General features: G+C 39.4%; 1 protein-coding gene across 12 annotated transcripts in view; it reads right to left on the bottom strand.

Moving 5' to 3' along the window:
- LOC122711319 (potassium voltage-gated channel unc-103) overlaps positions 1-20156 on the bottom strand; it is a 112118-nt gene that overhangs the window by 19070 nt on the left and 72892 nt on the right. For 11 of the 12 annotated variants that reach the window (XM_043929973.1, XM_043929976.1, XM_043929972.1 and 8 more), the window contains 3 exons: positions 7221-7464; positions 6455-6636; positions 4380-4400 (listed from right to left, as the gene is read on the bottom strand). In XM_043929973.1, the coding sequence (XP_043785908.1) occupies positions 4380-4400; positions 6455-6636; positions 7221-7464 (447 nt within the window). The remainder of the gene's footprint in view (positions 1-4379; positions 4401-6454; positions 6637-7220; positions 7465-20156) is intronic. The other variant, XM_043929967.1, reaches the window with a different exon arrangement.

The following is a 20156-nucleotide window of genomic DNA, read 5'->3' on the forward strand; positions in this document are numbered from 1 at the left end:
TAGTAGTAATAATAATTTTGCTAATCTCGACAATCTCGAACTTATGATACTTGGATACTTCACGGATTGCTCAGAGATGGTTACCCCAATTTCAAACCTATCTTTCGTTCGTATTTTTAAAAGAGAAACGTTAACGTCGTTTCGATTGGAAATAATATAACGATCGAGGGCAAGGCCATATTTCTTAAAACCGTTATTATTATCTCGCGGTTTTACTCTCGGATGATCACAATTCTTCCAAGATTTCGCGATTTGAAAACGGTCTGGAAACGATATTTTATATATATATATATATATCCATCGAGATCGAGTTGGCCGAGAGATGAGAAAGTTTGGCCGGCCTTTTATTCGGCCTCCGGATTACTAAGAATATCCGAGGACGTTTGATAACCGCCGCTGATAATAAGCGAAACGTTTTATTACGACGTACACGCGATGTACATCCAAAGAGAATGCATCGTGGAAGCTTGGAATACACTCGTGTCTCGTCCTATCTCGTCCTTAGATCACTAGATCTTTTATCTTTTCGGCAGAAACGATTTCATCCCCATGGTTGATTCTTGTTGTTGGCTTACGTCGGATAAATTGGTACCTCGATTAGTTTGCACAGTGGATACAATCTAACATCTGGACGTTGGTTTTTGATAAAAGAGATGATCAAAGGTTTGAAACGATTTGATTATTTCGAAAGTTGGATATAAATATATGTAAATATATGTAACCAATATATATATCGATGCATTTTAATATTTCGAGCTTCCACGAATTTTGTTTGATACTTAAACACTTGATTGATTATCGTTTGTTCACAGAGTGGATTTTGTACGAGAATGCATTCGAACGCATTCTTCTTCGGTGATCAACCAAGAGCAAAGCGAGCGAAAAATAAAGGAAATATTTAGATAGATACCTTTTGGTAAGTAAGTATCTCGTAACAATCCGTTCACTTTTTTTTTTCAAACAAGATACATTATACGTAAATAGAAAGAAGACGAAGCGTTCAAGCGACAGAGAAAACACACATGATCGTGTAGAAAAAAAAAAAAAAAGATAAAGAAATATGTAATATCCAGATATACAAGTATAAAAAAACATGATACACAATAACAGGGTATATGAGTTCTCGATTTACGTATTTAAAAAGCGTAAAATTATATATATATATATATNGTTTATTCAAAGAACATCGAATGAAGGATTATAAATATATAACGGTATAATACACACAAAAAGTTATCGTATTATAGGCCGGGCTTGTACAAATTTATACATGTATATTATAGATGTATACAGCTTGCAACAGAAGCGTAATTAATAAAAAGGTACGAAAAAAAGCTCGACAACGTAAAAACAGGATCAACAGAGAGAATCATTAATGAAATCCAGAGAGAGAAGAAACGCCAAAAGCTTACATACGATCGTTACAAAATCCCGTTGAAAAATCTTTCGTTTTCGGGGTGCGTTCGTTGTGTCACTATGTGATCCTCTGCGTCTCTCGCGTGTCGTTCTGTTTCTGTACGTGTGCGTGTGTATATGGGTGTATATGCGTGTGTGTGTGTGTGTGTGTGTGTGTATTTTTTTTATTTACGTATATGTGCGTATATGTCGCGTGTCTGTATATCGCGTGAGATTTGTACCATTGATGTATCGATTTTATTTATTTATTTATTTTTTTTTTACATCTTTCTCGACGACTATATGCCATTTGTATTTACCATTTAGAGGTGATCTATATACATATATATATACAAATCACCATTCATGGTTGTGGCTAGAATAATGGGCTTATCGTTCGATACGATCTTAAATAGTCGATTATTGGTATTTGCCATCTTTTGAAAAAAATCGATTTGATCGCGAGAGGATATTTTGTTTCTAATATTCTCGATACTGTTTCTTTTGTGTCTGTTCTAGATAGGGAATGATCGAAACACTCGTAGGTAAGCACGGATAATCCTGCAACCCCTGCAAGCTTAAATTGATTTACCAGGTGCAGTCGCGGATTCTATTATTCTAAAAGTATATTTCAGATATTTCTTTTTTGTATTAAAAAAAAAAAAAAAAAAAAAAAAAGCGGCAATATCGAACATCCTGCACAAAAATTAATAATATTCGCATAGTTGAGGTTGGATATCCAATTTTTTTTTTTTTTTTTTTTTTTTCATTCGTGACTTCGATATTCGATATATTCGAAACTTTTAAAACTATTAATTTAACGTTTAAATGAAAATTCAGAATTAAAAATCCCTTGTAACTGCACCTCGCATTGTTGAAAAAAAGAGAGAGAAAGAGAGAGAGAAAAAGAGAAAGAGATAGAAAGAGACAGAGAGAGAGGGAAAGAGAGAGAGAGAAAGAGAGAGAGAGAGAATGGAAGAGAGAACAGAAAAAAACAGAGAAGCCGAAGTGCAATAGATGTAAACGAGATAAAACTGTTCTCCTGCGGATTATTTTAAAACGTTTGACAGAAAATAATGAAGTTGTTTCAACAAGCTCTTTTCAGCCAGCTCTTCTTGTTAGCCAGCCATCTCTCTAATCTCATTTCATCTCTGATCAAGCTCGAACGATTTCGATGTACAATATCATCTAAATTGGTGCCACACAATTCAAGTGGATTACATTTGAACATGGAACAATATCGAGTTCTTTCGATTAATAGAATCGGTAGGAAAAAAAAAAAAAAAAAAAAAAGAAAGAAAGAAAAATAAAAAGGAGAAAAAATCGTCGGTTGACTAACTACAAAAAAACTTTCTAACTATTTTGCGATTATTCTCAACAAGTATTGATATCCAACGATACTACTTAAAAAAAAAAAAAAAAAAAAAAAAAGGAAAGTGAGAATTAGAAGACAAAAAAGATTAAATCCAATGAAAAACGATATAATGCTGGATCAATATTTGTTAGGAATAATTCATCTAAAACTATCAACTATCTAATCGGGATATTATATATATATATATAGAATATATAGAATATATAATAGGTATATATACAAAATACAATAATCTTATAAAAAACACTGATTACGAAAATATGATTGAAAAAAAATTTTTTCTTTTTTTCGCTTCATTCTTCATTCGTATCCTCGATAAATGTATTTATACAGAGATGCTTTCATACTCAGACTCAAGAACATGTTACACAAAAAGCTAGAGAAAAAGATAATAATAATAATAAAAAAAAAGAAGAGAGAGAGATAGAGAGATAGAGAGAGAGAGAGAGAGAGAGAGAGAGAGAGAGAGAGAGAGGTATATTTACGATTTTAATTATATACTTTGATGCAAAGATATAGATATTCCTACTCCAAGAGATCGTACGTGGATATATATTTTTATCGTTATCATTATTATTATTATTATTATTATGATTATTATTATTACATGGTTATTATTATTATTATTATTATTATTATTTACAGTATCGGTTTTTGCAAAATACTTTACTGTGAACATGCAGACGCTTCCTCAAGGTTCATCGTTGAGAAAATTTTCACGCCGCAGAGGACGGGAGAGAGCAAGTCGATCGACATTTCTCGTTTCTTTCTACCGAGATTATACCGAGGCAAACGAATGCTTCCAAAAATCTGGAAACAGATTTCATTATCGATTACTCTCGTAAACGCGACTTAAGCTAAACTAAAAAATTAGGATTTAACATTTTCTTATTTTTTCTGTTTTTTTGCTGATTTTATTTTATATTATTTTATGTTATTTTATTTTATTTTTTTCAATGTCGATCGACTTCCTTGAACTTTCTTGACAAATCGTGGGGTTGCAGTTGGTCGAATTTTCTTCTTGTGTATGTTCTCTCGTGTGTGCGAGTGTGAATGTGTTATGTATGTATTCGTGTACAATGTAGACACACACATGTACGCGTGAAGATCGTGGAAGTGGAGATGAAAGATCGAGAAAAGAATGAGTTCGTTTGTGTCTGTGTGTGTGTGTGTGTGTGTATGTTTGTATGGAAAAGAATTCTGTGCAAGAAAAGACATCAGTGTTTCTTTTCTTTTTGTTTAAGCAATTGACTGTACATGATAGAAATAGATAGGTAGAGAAAGATAGATAGATAGATAAATAGATAGATAGATAGATAGATAGATAGATAGAGAGAGAGAGAGAAAGAGAGAGAGAGAAACAGATAGATAGAGATATAAAAGATATAAGAGATAGACAGACAGATAACAGAGATGTAGGAAGGTAAAAGGTAAGAGTTAACAGATAGAAAAAATTCATGGCTGCGTTGGTGACTTTTTTAATCAATTAGTGTGTAGAAAAACGTGTGTAAAATCGAAACCTGCGTTTTATTAAAGAAAAAACAACAAAAAAAAAAAAAAAAACGTCAGCCTGTGAGTAATTTTTCTGTGTGTATGTGTGTCAACTAACCTCGTCCTTGTCCAAGCCGAGCTACGAAAACGTTAAACTGAGGTTAAAATTCGTTCGTTTAATGATTTTTCGTGATTGGTTTTTTTAATTTTTGTTAAAAAAGATTGGAGATAAAATCAAGTGAAAAAAGGAAATTATCATCCTCTTTACTTTTACTCTTTTCTTTTGGAAAAAAAACATCATTGTGACAATGGGGCTTAATTAATAATCGTTCATAAAAAAAAAAAAAAAAAAAAAAAAAAAAAANAAAAAAAAAAAAAAAAAAAAAAAAAAAAAGATTTGCTTATCCCCTTATCCTTCTCGACGTCAGAGACGTGTAAAAAATAAAAAAATCAATTTTACACATTATTCGCAGGGAGATATGAAACTCTCGCCAGAGTTTCTCGTAGATTGATTTCAACTTACGCATCGTGCTCGTGAAATAAACTTTCCTGCACGCGCAATTAAAATTACACTGCCCTATTTTTGCTCCTCCAGCAAGAAACACAGGGAAGAAGGGGGTCACATAGATTACTCGCAGGTGCATCATTATTTTTTTTTTTTTTCTTTTTTTTACGCGGTCGATTTTGCGTTTCCAATCCTTCGTCTTTTCGTGATACGTATATATATATATATATATTTTTTCCTCTTTTTTGACGAGCATCATGAAAAACAAAATGAAAAAAAAAATATATATATATATATATTCACCCGAAGAATAAGGCGTGTATGCTAATTTTCCCTCGCGGAGGAGAAACACGAAAATTATGAGAAACGAAACGGAATATTACGAACGTAAACATAATAATTAATTAAAAAACTGAAAGGAAACGAAAGAGAGAGAAAGAAAAAAAAGGAAACAAAAAGAAAACGAGACACGGGACAAAGAATACAGAAGAGAAATCTTGACAAGGAACTGACAATAAAAATCTAACATTTCGACAATCAGAGCAGAAACCTTCACAGCGAGAGATTAAATTTACTTACACATGTATAGATCAAGTGTGTATGCATACGTGTGTGTATAGGTACAAATTCAATTGAAAACTATTAATTATTCGTCAACTATATCTTTCTTTCTTTGTATATATTTCTTTCTTTATATAAAAAAAAAAAAAAAATAAAAAAAAAAAGATTTTACGTTACAATGCGAATGCCAATTCGTATTTATATATTCTTCCAATGAATTCAAAAGTTTGATTAAAAGTATGATTTTTTTTTCTTTTCTTTTCTATTCTAAACTTTCTTTTCTTTTCTTTCTTCTTTTCTTTTCTTTTCTTTTCTTCTTTTTTTTCTTTTTTCTCTTTTACTTTCTCGATTCTTTCTCGATATTTTTCTTTGATCTATAACGTATGTGTACCATCTGTGAAACTTGTGTGAAATCGTTCCAGATAACGAGAATTCGTTAAAGTTATTTCTCGTTCGCTGGTACGTATATTGTGTGCACATTTAATAATACGTCGAGTCGACTAACTTTCGACAAAGAAAAAAAAAGAGAAATCATTCAACACCGAGAAACGTCGAAAAAAGGGAAAACGAACTAAGCACCAATCCGGTAAGACACACCTATGGGCACTTAACTTGGGCTCGGCATGTCATCCTAATCATATTTACGAGCTAACATCGACATTCTATAAACCTCGGCCGAAAACCTGATCAAATCACTTTCGTTTTAACGCCATTCTATTCTCGTTTATCAATTTCTTTTTTTTTTTTTTAACCTATACACGCATATATATATATATATATAGTCTCATGATTATAATCTCATTTTGGAAACGCTCCCACGTTAAAACAATATTTAAAAACGTCTATTCACGACACGATGAAATTTTCTGTGAATCTTATTTACCATCTTTCTTTCATCATCACCGTTAATCATCGTTAAAAGTTCGATCAAATTTGAGAGAAGTAGAGAAGAATTTGTCTACTTTTCTTTCTCGAGTTTATCATATTTATGGATAAAAACTTGGTATTTCGAAAGAAAAGAAAAGAAAAGGAAAAAAAAAAAAAAACGAAAGTGATTCGACAAATGATCAGGGATTCAGCCTGGAAAGAAGATTCTCAGAAAACGTGGAGCGTGCGACGAAACTTACCTCGTCAGTGTGAGAGCCAACGAGAAAAAGGTCGAAGGGTATGGCCGCCACCAAGTCGATGATGAACCAACCCTTCAGGTAATGGACGGCTATCTTTGCAGGATGGGACACCACTTCATCGTTGCTATTCACGAAAGTCGTGCGAAAATTTATGATGATGTCCACTATGAAAGTGACGTCGACTGAAACACCAAAAGCCTCGTGAAAACAACGACTATATGCGCGTAGAAAAAAAAAATAACTATCGTTTATCCTCGATTATCGATTAAAAATTATCCTAAAAAAAAAAAAAAAAAAAACGAAGCGAATACCAATAGTATACTATATAACCAATAATACTATATACATATATATATATACTATAAACAATAAAAGGATTAATCAAAAATTTACTTTTATACATCGAAACGAAACACGTTCAAAAATCTTGATCGAAATTATTTTTTTCGGATCGATCTATTTTTGCGACTATCTGCCTAAACATCCGCACACGACACAAGCTCTATCTACGAAAATAAATATCTCTGACCACCGATCTAAGTTTTACTCTAAAGCTCTAAATACAAATGATCTCTACCAAATTTGATCATGGCCGTAAGCGCGAGGTGAAACAGAGACTCACTGTTCATCACACAAAAATTTCACATTTTCACCCCCGATATCTCTTTATTTTATTATTATTATTATTATTATTATTATTATTCTTGTTGTTGTTGTTGTTGTTGTTATTATTATTATTATATTCGTATTCGTATTCGTGTCTCACCTATGAAGTCTATGATGACGATGGGATCGTCACTGTACTTTTTGTTCTTCCTGCTGTTGTAATCCGGATCCGACAGGACGAAGGCGGCTACGTACGGGGTGAATATGGCGGTATACAATACGAGCAACAGTATCACCCAGTCCCAGACCGCTTTGAAGGGTGAATAGTGTAGTATGGTCCACTTGCCGATTCTAGGTGACTGTAATTTGTACTCTGGGAGGATATCGTTTCCAAGGGACAGCACCTGGAGCACACGTTATCACACATCTTGGGAAAGGATAGATTCGTCGTTCATCCCTCCGTCAATTTTCTTTAACCACAAAAAGAAAAATGATGAAACGATTGGCTAGATTCTACTATCTTCTTAACTTTCAATTTTTTCCGATCCGATCCGTTTCTCAAAAATTTTTCCCTCGTTTTTGTTTCTTCCCTCACCCTCATTTTTCTCAAACCATTCTTACTTGTAAAAAAAACACCAAAGAAGAGGATTTTAATCTTTTCGAGATAAAAAAGTTTGATATTTGCTTTTTTTTTTTTTTCGTTCGATCGTCTCTTTTCTTCTTTTTTTTTTTTTTTCCAAATCAAGAATAGAGATTTCTTTCTATTATCCTGTTCCGAGATCGATATCTCGATTTCTCACTTGACTTCTCGCCGATCTCGTGCACGCCAATTTATTTTCGCGGTGAAAATAAATCCGGACAACGAGCAGCACAAGAGTACAAGATTCTTAATCTAAAAATCGATTGATAAAAATTTTCGATAATCGAAAATAACGTGGCAACGTTATCGCCACGTTTATCGAAGGTGTGGAGAGAGAGAAAAAAAAAATATATACATATATATATTCCCCCGTTCCGTGTTCGTTTTAATACAGCGTTATTTCCCACCCTGTCCGAGGGAACAATATCTGAAACACCTTTGTTTCTGTCTGCATTTTCAACTTCCTTTCCTTTCTGTCGAATACCAACACGCCGAGAAACGCGAAAAATACGACACCCACGCGAGCTCTTTTCACCATACGCCTTTGCGCCGTACCATTTTATTCAACAGCGGAGAGAAAGATTTGTTTCCACTCCCCGCCCCCACCAACCGTTTAAACCTTCTTCGTCCGGCGTGGGAAAAATCCATCGTGGGAAAAATCCATTCTCCAGTCTATTTTCAATTTTTCTATCCTTTCTTTTTTCTTTCTTTTTCAATTCGTACAAAATTTCATTTAATTAATTATTAGGGGAAGGGAGAAAAAAAAAAATTCCACTTCAAAGAATAAGAAGTAGATCTTTATCATCCAACAGAATTCGTTGGGAAGGAAAACAATCGTCAAGATTGTCGTTTCATCGAGATGCTGAGCTCAAAGAGCTTCGGAACGAAATTATCTATTTCGTTTCGATCGACGGTAAAAAAAAGAAAAAAAAGAAGAAAACAAAGAAAACCACGATCCAATTGGAAAGAGAAAAAAACCTGGTGAGCAAAAGGGGACGGAAGAAGAGTGAGAAAAATTACGCGAGACGCGTAGGAGAGTAAGGAAGACAAGCTAACCTGCCTGGCACAGTAGCGTTTCGACTTGCTAATTGGACTCTCTGCCATTTAAACCGGCCTTTATGGAGGTACTACGACGAAACGAGCGCGGCCACCGATCGACCATAAGTAAACACTTGACACGCACTATGCTTCCAACTCGACGACGACGACGACGACACACTCGCACACACGCGCGCGCGCGCGCGCACACATACACACACCGGATGGAAAACACGTGCACTTTATTCACCGCTTCGTATACACCGCTGTAAACGAATTCACTCGCGCGATTCCAGATCCACGTTGCAGCGTATCCACCACTCCTTGCCTCCTCTCGCGTGACAATGTACACGCGACAATGCACACGATATCCTCGATCGAAAAGCGAGGAAGAAGAAAAAGAAGAAAGAAAATCTAGAGGGGAAGGAGGAGAAGGATGAGGAGGAAGGAAAAGAAAGGATTACTCTCTCCTCTCCCGATGTCCTCTCCCGAGGATGCTACGTATCACGCCTTACTCGCGCTCGACTATCGTCTCGTTTTCTCTCCTCGCAGTAACCATCACGCGTTTTATCGAGCGCGAAACGAGGCGAGCCGAGTCGGAGGAAAAAGCGGCGGCGGCAAAACGACGGTGTCGATCCGAGTGAAAGCCCCTAGTCAGAGGCTGGAAGGAGGAACCGGGGGGGGGGGGGGGAGGGGGAGGGGTATCGATCCGGCGGAGGGAACGTTGTCCCAAATAGGGGGGAAAAATATCGGTTGTTTACAACGCCGAGAGAGGAAGAACCGGAAGAGTCCTAGCCGAGTGCTAGCCTCACACTGATGCAATGCGGACCGCGAAGGGTGGCGGCGTTCGATTGGCGAAGGGGAGGACGGCGTGGAGCGACGTGGAGAGAAAGAGAGATAGAGAGAGCGAGCTCGAGCGTGTAGCGCGCGCGTGTATATATGTGTGTGCGCGCACGTACGTAAGTGAGAGCCTGGTGTATACGCGAGAGAGAGTGCACGTGTATGTGTGGGTTAGGCAACCCCCTACACGTCGTCACACCCTACACGCGTTTCGAAGCGATCCAACCTTAGAAGCGGTTAGCCGTGTTACCTCGATAGGGGCTGTCTTCGCCCGTAACCACCCCTGTAACGAACCCCTTCCACGGCCGTCCCGTGCAATTTTCTAATCGGAACTAATCACCGGGAGGATCGTGATCAACCGTCGTCCCTCTCTCCCTCTCTCTCTCTCTCCCTCTCTCCACTCTTTCCTTTCCTCGGCTCGATTCCTGCACGCTCGTCGAATGGCGGTGATGGCGCTCCGCTCCGTTCCCATTTATTTTTCCTGCCGGCACGCGGTTTATTCCTCCGCGTTTGTTTGCACGTTTCGACGTCGACTATTCGACGCGCCAGCGACTCCTCTGTTTACCTGACCGACTGCCCGGATCATCGGCGGGGGATCTGTTGCTCCACGCGAACTATCGCTTCCGTTCTCTTTCTCTTCTTCTTCTTCTTCCTCCTCCTCTTTTTCTTTTTTCCAGATCCGCGCTGCTTTCCCTCTCTCTCTCTCTTTCATTCACGTGTCATCATCATCATCACGGTCCATCACGCGATATTTCACGCGAATCCTCGATCCCTCTTTCGTATCCTCGAAGATACGTATCCGATGATTTTTTAATTAGAAACGTTTGCAACGATTAACGCGTCAGACCCGTGTATCGATTACGGGATTATTATAAATAAATCGTTCTCCCCAGACGCGATACACCTTCGTTGTCTCGATTTAGTCGAACAGCTTTAAACGGTGTCCCCGTGTCACGGACACAGAATACCTGATCGATTTCTCGTTACTCGAAGGCGGTCGGCGTAGATAGAGGCTCGTTGGAAAACTATCGTCACGACGGACGGGGAAAAATGCAAATCCGGCAAGGATTATCTTTTATTCATGCACCGTACCTGCTCTAACCGACGGGCGAACCGACCTGCTACTCCTCCTGGTACCTGGCTGTGGAGTGGAGGGGGTGGGGGTGGGGTCGTGACCCGGCAGCCTCGTTTCAACGACCTCTTCGTCGTTCGTCGTTATTTCTAACGAGGCGCGAATTAACGGGCCGAGGTTCTCAAAAAAAAAAAAAATAGGAGAAACGAGGAGAAACGTGGTGGAGAAACTCGTGGACGATGGGACGCTTTCGTTTTCGAGGGGATACACCGATATATCGTTCATTTCGCAGAATCAGCGTGGAACGCCGCGGGCGCAGTTTCTCGAGAAAGAGTGTACTCGCCTCTATTCGATGACAAATCGCGATCGCTCAACTGGATCTTGGAAAGCGGACCATCGATCTCTCACGATGGAGGGAAGAAGATGCTTCTCGAATGAATCGTTGGCTCAGATTTCTTCCTCCTCCTCCTCTTCTATTGATTCGGGGTCAGAGGTCGATCTCTACGATCGAGCCTAAATCGGGAACAAGATTGAGGAGATTGTTCCAGGTATTCGTTGAAGCGAAATCGAAGCTGACTTCGAATCGATGGATCGTAGCCATACTATATTTAGGCATGGCTGCCCTACTTAGACGCACGAAGGGCTGAATATCCGACCAGCACGAACGATTCGAATCAACTTTTAAACACCACCACTTTTCCCCCTCACTCTCTCTCTCTCTCTCTCTGTCTCGATCGACTTTGAAATTCGATAAGATTAATTTCCTATCGAAGAGAAAGAGGAGGAGAAGGAAGAGGAGGGATTCTAGGAAAATTCTAGGAATATCGTTACATCGAAGGGAAATTTTCGAGGAAAATTGAATTTTAAGGAAGAGACGGCTCGAGATAGAAGCGAGTAATTGGGGCGTAAGCCGCCGCCGCCGCAGCAGCAGCACGAAATGGGCGCTCGAAGGAGCGAAAGAAATATATATTCCGAGAATATACACGTACATTGGAAATTCTGGGCGGAGATGGAATCCTGGTGTCCGGATTAAACCGGCGCATAGACATAATTACTAATTAGAGCGTAATTGACGTTTCAGCGCGTACACACAGAGAGACAAATTCGGGATCAATTAGAGGCCGCGTTGCGAGCCGACCGACGGAATAATTGAACGCGCGGGTCGTCGCACGAAAAATATCGCGTCACGTGATATTTGGTCGGGCTGCAGCGTGACCTGGAATATCGTCGAATATGCCTGCCCTCGTTGGATACGAGAAGAGAATGACGATGACTTTTTGATCGAAAGAAGAGAAACGAGCGAGAATGGATAACTTCCAAGATAATTAATTCTCGCAATAAACTTCTCTGAGACTTCTCCCTTTCTAGTCAATCTAACTTTTGATCAATAATAAACAAAGAGACGAGGCTATGGAAAATCCTTTGAAACATCTCTTTGAAATATCTGATTTCCCTCTCGCCGGGTATAGAGGAAAAGTTTAATATTTATTTTCTAGAGTTATTTATCTTTGCTCTCGTAGCAGGACGGCTCATTGTTTATTAAAACAGCCGTTTGCTATTTCGGATTTCGAGTGGCATAGCTCGCGCTTTATGCCCCGTGGAAGGAATGTCGCGGGAGCTTGGGCGCGATCCGTGGATAGATTCCTGTACAACTTCATTCCGACGAGTTATGCGGAAATGACCCGTTTTCCTTTAATAAATTCACAGGCCATCATCCTCTTTGCTCACGCCCTCCACGAAACCGGGGGAATTCCAAACTGTTCTGCTCGGCAACGATGCACGCATACACCGTTTCCGATAATTTATCACCCGATCGAAGTTGAAATTCATCCCTCTTCGAGTCGAAAAATTAAAAATTACATCGGAGAACCGAAACCGTATCTGAATAAACATGAAAAACATATATATACACATATATATATATAATTAAGAGCAAGAGATATCGTTGATTAATATTTCTGTGAAAAACACATCTGTGAAATTACTCCCTTTCATTTCCCTGCCACGGCTAAATTAAAGTACATGCAAAAGAGGAAGAGAGAAAGACAGAGGGGAAAAAGTAGTGAAATATTTGCGATGAAAGGGAGTGAAGATTCATCAGACCTTTATCGACACGTGGTCGAGCTGCTTGAAAATCAGGTCGCGTCAACGCGAGGGCCGGCGCGACTTGCATCCTCGGATATCGGGATATAAATCCAACCTCCCGCGGAAAGGAAACTGCCGTCAGAGTGTGAAACTTGAAAATCCCTTTCCCTCCCTCTCCCACGTTTGCGTTGTAAATAACGGGTCTGTGTTTAGTGAAAGCCTCCCAGCAACCCGGCCGCGGTCGATTTAACGCACCCTGTATTTCGGCTTGAATACACAAATGCCCTCCTCTCTCTCTCTCTCTCTCTCTCTCTCTCTCTCTCTCTCTCTCTCTCTCTCTCTTTCCGTGTATCTCGAGATACTCGCTCTACTCGTATTAATAGGCGTATGAACGAGCGCCCACACACACATATATATATATACACGCACACACACATCGAACGATTTGATTTACGCTCATGCCGATGGGTAACGAGCGTCGAAACGAGAATCGAAACTCCATAAATACCGGGGAGTCCACTACTACTACTCGTGGAATCCATTTCGACTCGTCGAGGTTAGGGCGAGAAGAAAGAAGAAGAAGAAGAAGAAGAAGAAGAAGAAGAAGAAGAAGAAGAAGAAGAAGAGTTTGCGTTGTTAGATCGGGTTGTTAATGTTAAAGAGAGTAAAGAGGAAAAGTTAGAGGAGATAAGAGAAGAGAGAGAGAGAGTTAGAAATAGATAACGAAAATAATTATTGGAAATACGAACGTCCAACACCCTAGACAGGGTGGAGAAGCCCTCGAATTGGTTCTTTCCTTTCACGAGGTACGAACCCATCATGGTTGTCGAGACTTTGACGAAGAATTCCAGTGTCATTATTGGGTAAACGGTTGCCACTTTGATTTTGGTTCTCCGCCGCGCTTTCAACACTTTTCCCCCGTTTCCTTTTCTTTTCTTTTCTTTTTTTCCCTCCAAACTCGACGAAAGTTAAAGCGAGAAAAATAAGGAAAGTTTCCAAGGAACCACCTGTTTCCACACTCTCGCACTCTCCACGGATATCTCCTCTTCCTCTTCCTCGTTCACGTTCAACAAATGCGTGGTACCCGCGACAATGCCGAAAATCGTGCGCGCACTCCGAACAGGCATCATCATCTTCGGTCTCTCGCCAAGGATCATCCCTTCCTGATCGCTTCTACTTCCGACGCTTCCGCCGTCTGGTTAGTATCTGGTTAATATCTGGGCCAGAGGTGTTCACCTAGCCCGACCACCGCCGACCTTTTCCCCTCCCCCTCCGCCGATTCTCTCTCGTTTCGTCACCGTCAGATCGGTTCATCGATACTACCAACATCTCGCGGCTTATCTTCGTTTACCGCTTTTAAAGTCGAATCCAATTAAGGACGAAACCCTATCGCGAGGGTTGCGCGCCGAGGGTTGATCCCCTTGTCCCCTTGTCTAGGGTTGACAAGCCGCGTGATTCATCGTTAAAAAGCTTTGTGGAAAAATTGGCGGATCCGTGGATTCATCCTCGTGGCGTGTCACGTCCCCTCTCGAGCCGGCCGTTCCATCGTACGTGGCGCAATTTCACGAGAAGACAAAAGAGTTGCTGAATGAACTCGAAATACTTCGTGCCGGTGATAGGCAGATAGGCCTTTTGCGAACGTGGGAAACGATAGGAGAGAGAGAGAGAGAGAGAGAGAGAGAGAGATCGAATCGGAAACCGATGCTCGATCACCCGGGATCTCGATCGAGCGGGATTCCGAGCGGACAGGACGTTTTCCTCCTCTTCCAAGCTTTCTCTCTTCTCCGACAAGGGAACAACTGCACTCGAACGAATCGCGGCCAACACGATTGGCGGTTGTTGTTTTCGTTCGCGAGCAACGAAAAAGAGAGGAGGACGATTCGGCCGAGGAGAGGATTATTCCAGCGCGGCGATCTAATTTCGGCGGAGCTTCGCCGCCCGAACGCGAGCGTACGCGCGTCAAAACTGAAGGAGGAGAGAGGAACCACGGCGTTCGAGCGGCGCGGATTCCGAGAGACGCTTTCGGAAAACATCTGCCCCCCCGGCGATCGCTCGAGCCGAAACTACTGCTGCGTGTCACGATGAGCGCGCCGCGCGACCATTTTATTGTTCCATATCCACGATACGAGCGTTCGAGCGACCGTTCTCGTCGTCCAATTTCGCCCATTTCGATCCTTTATTTTTCCTCGAACGTGGAAGAAACGTGGCGTTGACTCTCGATTGCATCTCCAAGAAATGTAATTTTCTTAATGTCGATGATTATCTTTAGAAATTTTGCGAAAATTATTTTTTTATCCGCGAAATAATCCTATTATATTATTTATGATACTGTTTTTTCTCGAAACGATGATGAAATTGACTTTAGATACGATTGCACCTCCAAAAAATTTTCTTAATGTCGATGATTATCTTTATTTTGCTTATCTTGATATTTGCTTATCTTTCTTATTTTGATTATCTTAATTTTGCGAAAATTATTTTTTTATCCGCGAAATGATCCTATTATATTATTTATGAGTTTTGTTTATTTTTTCTCGAAACGATGATGAGACTAAATCTAAGTACGATTGCATCTCCAAAAAATTTTCTTAATGTCGATGGTTATCGTTAGACGAAGAAATTTTGCGAAAATTATTTCTTTATCCACGAAATAATCCTATTATGTTATTTGTGATACTGTTTATTTTTTTTCGAAACGATGATGAGACTAAATCTAGATACGATTGCACCAAAAAATTTTCTCGATGGTTATCGTTAGACGAAGAAATTTTGCGAAAATTATTTCTTTATCCGCGAAATAATCCTGCTTCGGTGTGTTATCTTTTAATTACGAACCCCTCGTCTACGAAGTAATTTTTCCCGCTTTACATTCCTGGTTATTAATTTCGCGAAAATTAATTTTTGATTCGATGCTTTATCCGCGAAATAATTTTCCGAGAATTACTCCTTAACTCGATATTTTCATCGACGAGGTAATTCTCTTCGTGAGAATTATTCCTCGAATGCTTTACGGGATAATCTCGTACGGATTCGTCTTTTAATCGAATGCGGAATAATCCATGGAATGAGAGAAAATTTTCGCTCTAGACATTCTAATACGATCGAAATATTAGCAGTGTAGTTTAATTAATTCTTATACAGTAATTTCCTGCTTTAAATCCAGAATAATCGCGAGGATGGATTAAAAAAAAAAAGATAGTTAATTAATTGTTCAACACATCGTATACGACGAGCTTAGGGATGAATCATTAGCAGAGGTTTAATCTCGCTTAATGCTTTTATACATGGAATAATTTCCGGCTAGAAAGTTATCTCGCGCACGTTTAATTCGTTCGCGATAAGTAACATTTCTAAAATGTTCGCGAAATCTCTTAGAAATAGGATAGTTTGAGAAATGAGGCGAAACGAGATACGATACGTGTTTTAAATGCCAAGTCGTAAGTTTTCATCCCCCTTTATTCGATCGCGACGTAAATCATGATGGACGTAAATTCGATATTCGAGGCATATTTGGGGAGGGGAGGATCGTTCGTAACCGTGGAAAATGTTTGGCCCGAGCCAAGCGAGAGAAAGGTGAAAACGTCAGCTGAAACGTAAATCGTGCAACTTAAATTCTTCCGGCCTGATGCGTTTAATAGTCGCGACTTTGTGGACATTTCGTTCCTGCGTTTCGCGTGTAATAAACAAGGCTTAACCCAATTGCAACACCGCTTCCATTTCCTATACACATTTTTCTATATTATGTATATCGCAATTTCGTGACGATGATAACTCGCTGTTTAAAATCGCGGTTTAATTGCAAAACTGCATCCGTCACTCCATCAATTACACAATCAATATCCCATCAAACTTTAAAATTTTAATCTCCAACCGAGTTTGTATAGCGACGTAATTGTAACGCGACATGCAACGGATATTTTCCACTTTACGCTCTTACATTTTAATACAAACACGTGGCAACGTGGTATGCGAACAGAAAAATACGGATACGATAGAAATTTCATTTTCGTCGCAAAATTTCGTCGATCCTTATTTCTCAAAATATATAATATAATTTGAATTGCTCGAGAACAATTTGAAAAAGCGAACGTCGAATATTTTTTTTTTTCGAGAACTATCTCTTCCATCTTCCAAACCTCATCGAAATCTGCTCACGAACACTTGTAATAATGGCTTGTAATAATCGACGGACAACAAGGAAAAATGATCGAGTTCGTTTTCCATTCTGGGAGAAAATAAAGTGAAAAATAAGGCGAGTTTGAAAAACTCTGTTCAAAAAGTGAGGGGAAAGCAATGAAAGGAGGAATGGAAGAAATCGAAGATGCGATAAGGATCATTGAAAAATTGATCGAGCATGGGACACGAGCGTGTGAAAAGAAAGAGAGTGTTAATGTTAACACGGCTGACATCCGGCCTGGAGCGGTAATGAGGCGCGTCGTAAAAATCAAAAATAGAATTCTGCAAATCACTCGGAGTTTAAATCGTACCGACATCAATGACAAGGGGGAAATCATCTTCCGCTGCATGGAATATTTTCAGAAATGTTTCACCGCAAAAAGAAAGAAAGAAAGAAAGAAAGAAAGAAATGATTCAAACGAATATAGGGTGGATGGAAAGTTTCTTTGCGTCTTCACTCTTCGTTTGTTGTGAATTTCAATGTACTTTTTACAAGTTTCTCTTCGACTTTAATGATAAAATGATTAAAATATTAGTAAAATATGAACGTATATGATGCACGAGTTGATGTGTAGCCAATTCTTTAATAAGCTATGCGAATAAATAAAATTTATTTATCGATCGCAAACTTATCGAAAGGTCATACTGCACGCACTCCATTGACATTTTACCAGCATTCTAGGTGATCTATTTTTGTATTAATCTCGCGGTAAAAGCAATTTTCCTATATATTTTAACACCTTTGATCGTGAACAAAAGTTTCTTCTCTAAGAAATAAGTAATAAAATAAATAAAAATACGCAGATTTTTATCGAGACACGATCGATCCTTAATCTATTTAATTGTCGCAATACGACAAATTGATCGCAAACATTTGCTCTAATAAACCGAAATAACGAAGATTCGTTCCTTTGCACAATTTGAATGTGATTTTTTACTATTATCAATAATTATTAACGAATTAATTAGACAAATTTTCTTCACACAAATTGGATTCATTTTTCAAGACTCATCGACCTAACCTAACAAATTTGTACAAACTTCCGTTCATAAAAATAATGATCGTACGATCCCTGACCTAAACTTTTCCAATTTTCGATACTCCATTCTTAAAAGCTAAAAATACGCCTAAAAATTCACACACGTGAATTTCCGCAAATAAACCTGTGAACAGGATATATACTTAACTACGACGACTTAATAAAAATCCCTTCGACGTGGAAAATTTAATTTTAGACATTAAATATTAAATATCGATGGAATATATTCCAAGAAATATATTCTCAGCGTTCATAACCTAAAAACCGATTATAACCTTTCATAGAATCTCGTTGCATTTATAGATTACTTCCCCCCTCCCCGTCCAGGAGGAAATTTCAAATCGTCCACTCCCGCGGAAGAAAAGGGCTTTCACGCGGCCGTTTCTCGAGTTTCCTTTCTGTTCTTCGTGAAATGGCGTTCAATCGAATTTCGGTACCCGGGGCTCGACCCCGAGTAAATCGAATGAGAAACGGGTGAAAAAAAAAAAAAAAAAAAAGAAAAGAAAATAGAGAGAGAGGGAGCGAGGGAGGGAAAAAAGATGGAAGGATCGGCTGCTAGAAAGAGTCGCGATACTCAAGGAAACGGCCTCGTTATTTCTGGGTAAGCAGGTAAGCGTGAGGCCGAATTAATTAAAAAACGGAACACCCTTGAGGCGGCCTGTAGAAGGAGCTGCTTAATTGTATCCGTGACTGCGGATCGGATTTTGCGGCATTCATTTCCAACAGGGGGGAGAGGAGGTGGGAGGAGAAAAAGGGGAGGGGGAGGAAAAAAACAAGAGGTTGCCGTGTCTACGTTTTGTCTTCGAGCCGGATATTATAATGGCTTTTCAACTCGCATTAAGTCGCGCGCTCGCTCGCGAATCACGCGACTCACGCGAGGGGGAGAAAACAGCGTATCGGCTAAATTAATTCCAACCGTGTCTCTCTGCCTTTGACGTTCAATTAAATTACCACTCTCGCGCCCGATTATTGTCCTTTCCTCTTCTCTCTCTCTCTCTCTCGCGAAATTATCGCGAAAGAAGAGGATATATATATATATGTGTGTGTGTGTGTTCGACGTCCAGGCTTTGCACGTTTCGCGCTAGAATGCGGTTAATTGGATGCGAACGATGCGACGTTACGAATAAATTTCATCTTTCGACGATGTCCCATCCACGTTTCCCTCCACGTTTTTCTATTTTTTTTTTTTTTTTTTCTTTTAAACGAATCATTCGGAAAATTTCTTCTAAAGTTTTCCTTTTGTTTCGTTTTATTTTTTCTTTTTTCTTTTTCTTCATTCGAGTGAAAATGGATACGCGAATCCACATTTGCCGGGAGAAACTTCGCGTGTCGAAGCGTTGAACGACAAGAATAAAAGGGTTAAAGAATTTCCCCCTCCCCATCTCCACGAAAGGTCCACGTTTTCGTTCAGGTTAGTATCGCGGCAGAATGCACGCATACACACATACAGATACACAGGCACGCAGACACACACGAGTTCTGAAAATAGCGGGCATCGCGGTGGATGGAAACGCTCGATGTTCGATCCTCTTCCCGAGGCACAACAGACAAACTCGTCGAATGAACTCGTCAATCTTGCGTTCTCGAGAGAAGAAAGCAACGAATGGAACGACGTATATCCACGATAACACACTGCTCGATCGAGTAACGCGCATTTATCCGTTCGTTTCTTGTTCAATTGAAGGAGGGACGCGCGGAAGAGGAAACTCACGCGCTGCATCGTTTCGAAACGATCGAAAGCGAAAACGAGAAACTCTTTCCAACTTTCCTGTTTCCAGCTCAACTGATAAGAAGATAGGCAGTACAAGGAGAGTTTGAAAGGAAAGGGGTGAACGGGGAGGAAGGAGTTCCGTAGAGATGAGAATCGTCGGCGAGACGACAGGAAACCGCTTAATTAACTCGATAAAACGTCGAAACGGGATTATCTGGGTCAAAATGATTTTCGAATATCGTACGCGTATCTTCTAATGATCTCGTTCGTAAGCTGTCATCGTCAACTTGTGAAGATTCGGACGGGAAGTAAAAAATAAAGTTTTTATTGAAATTATTATTGGTGTTGTTGTTGTTGTCGTCGTCGTTATTAGGACGAATCGGATAAGATATTTGAAGAGAGATGAAATTTTTCAGAAACTGTTGTATCATAGAAAAATACTTCCTCTAAGAGGTACGGAATAAAGCACATTGTTCGCCGATGATAGATAAGCT

The sequence above is a fragment of the Apis laboriosa genome, unplaced genomic scaffold (genome assembly GCF_014066325.1).
Source record: "Apis laboriosa isolate Shangri-la unplaced genomic scaffold, ASM1406632v1 scaffold16_cov148, whole genome shotgun sequence".
Classification (NCBI taxonomy): Eukaryota; Metazoa; Arthropoda; class Insecta; order Hymenoptera; family Apidae; genus Apis; species Apis laboriosa.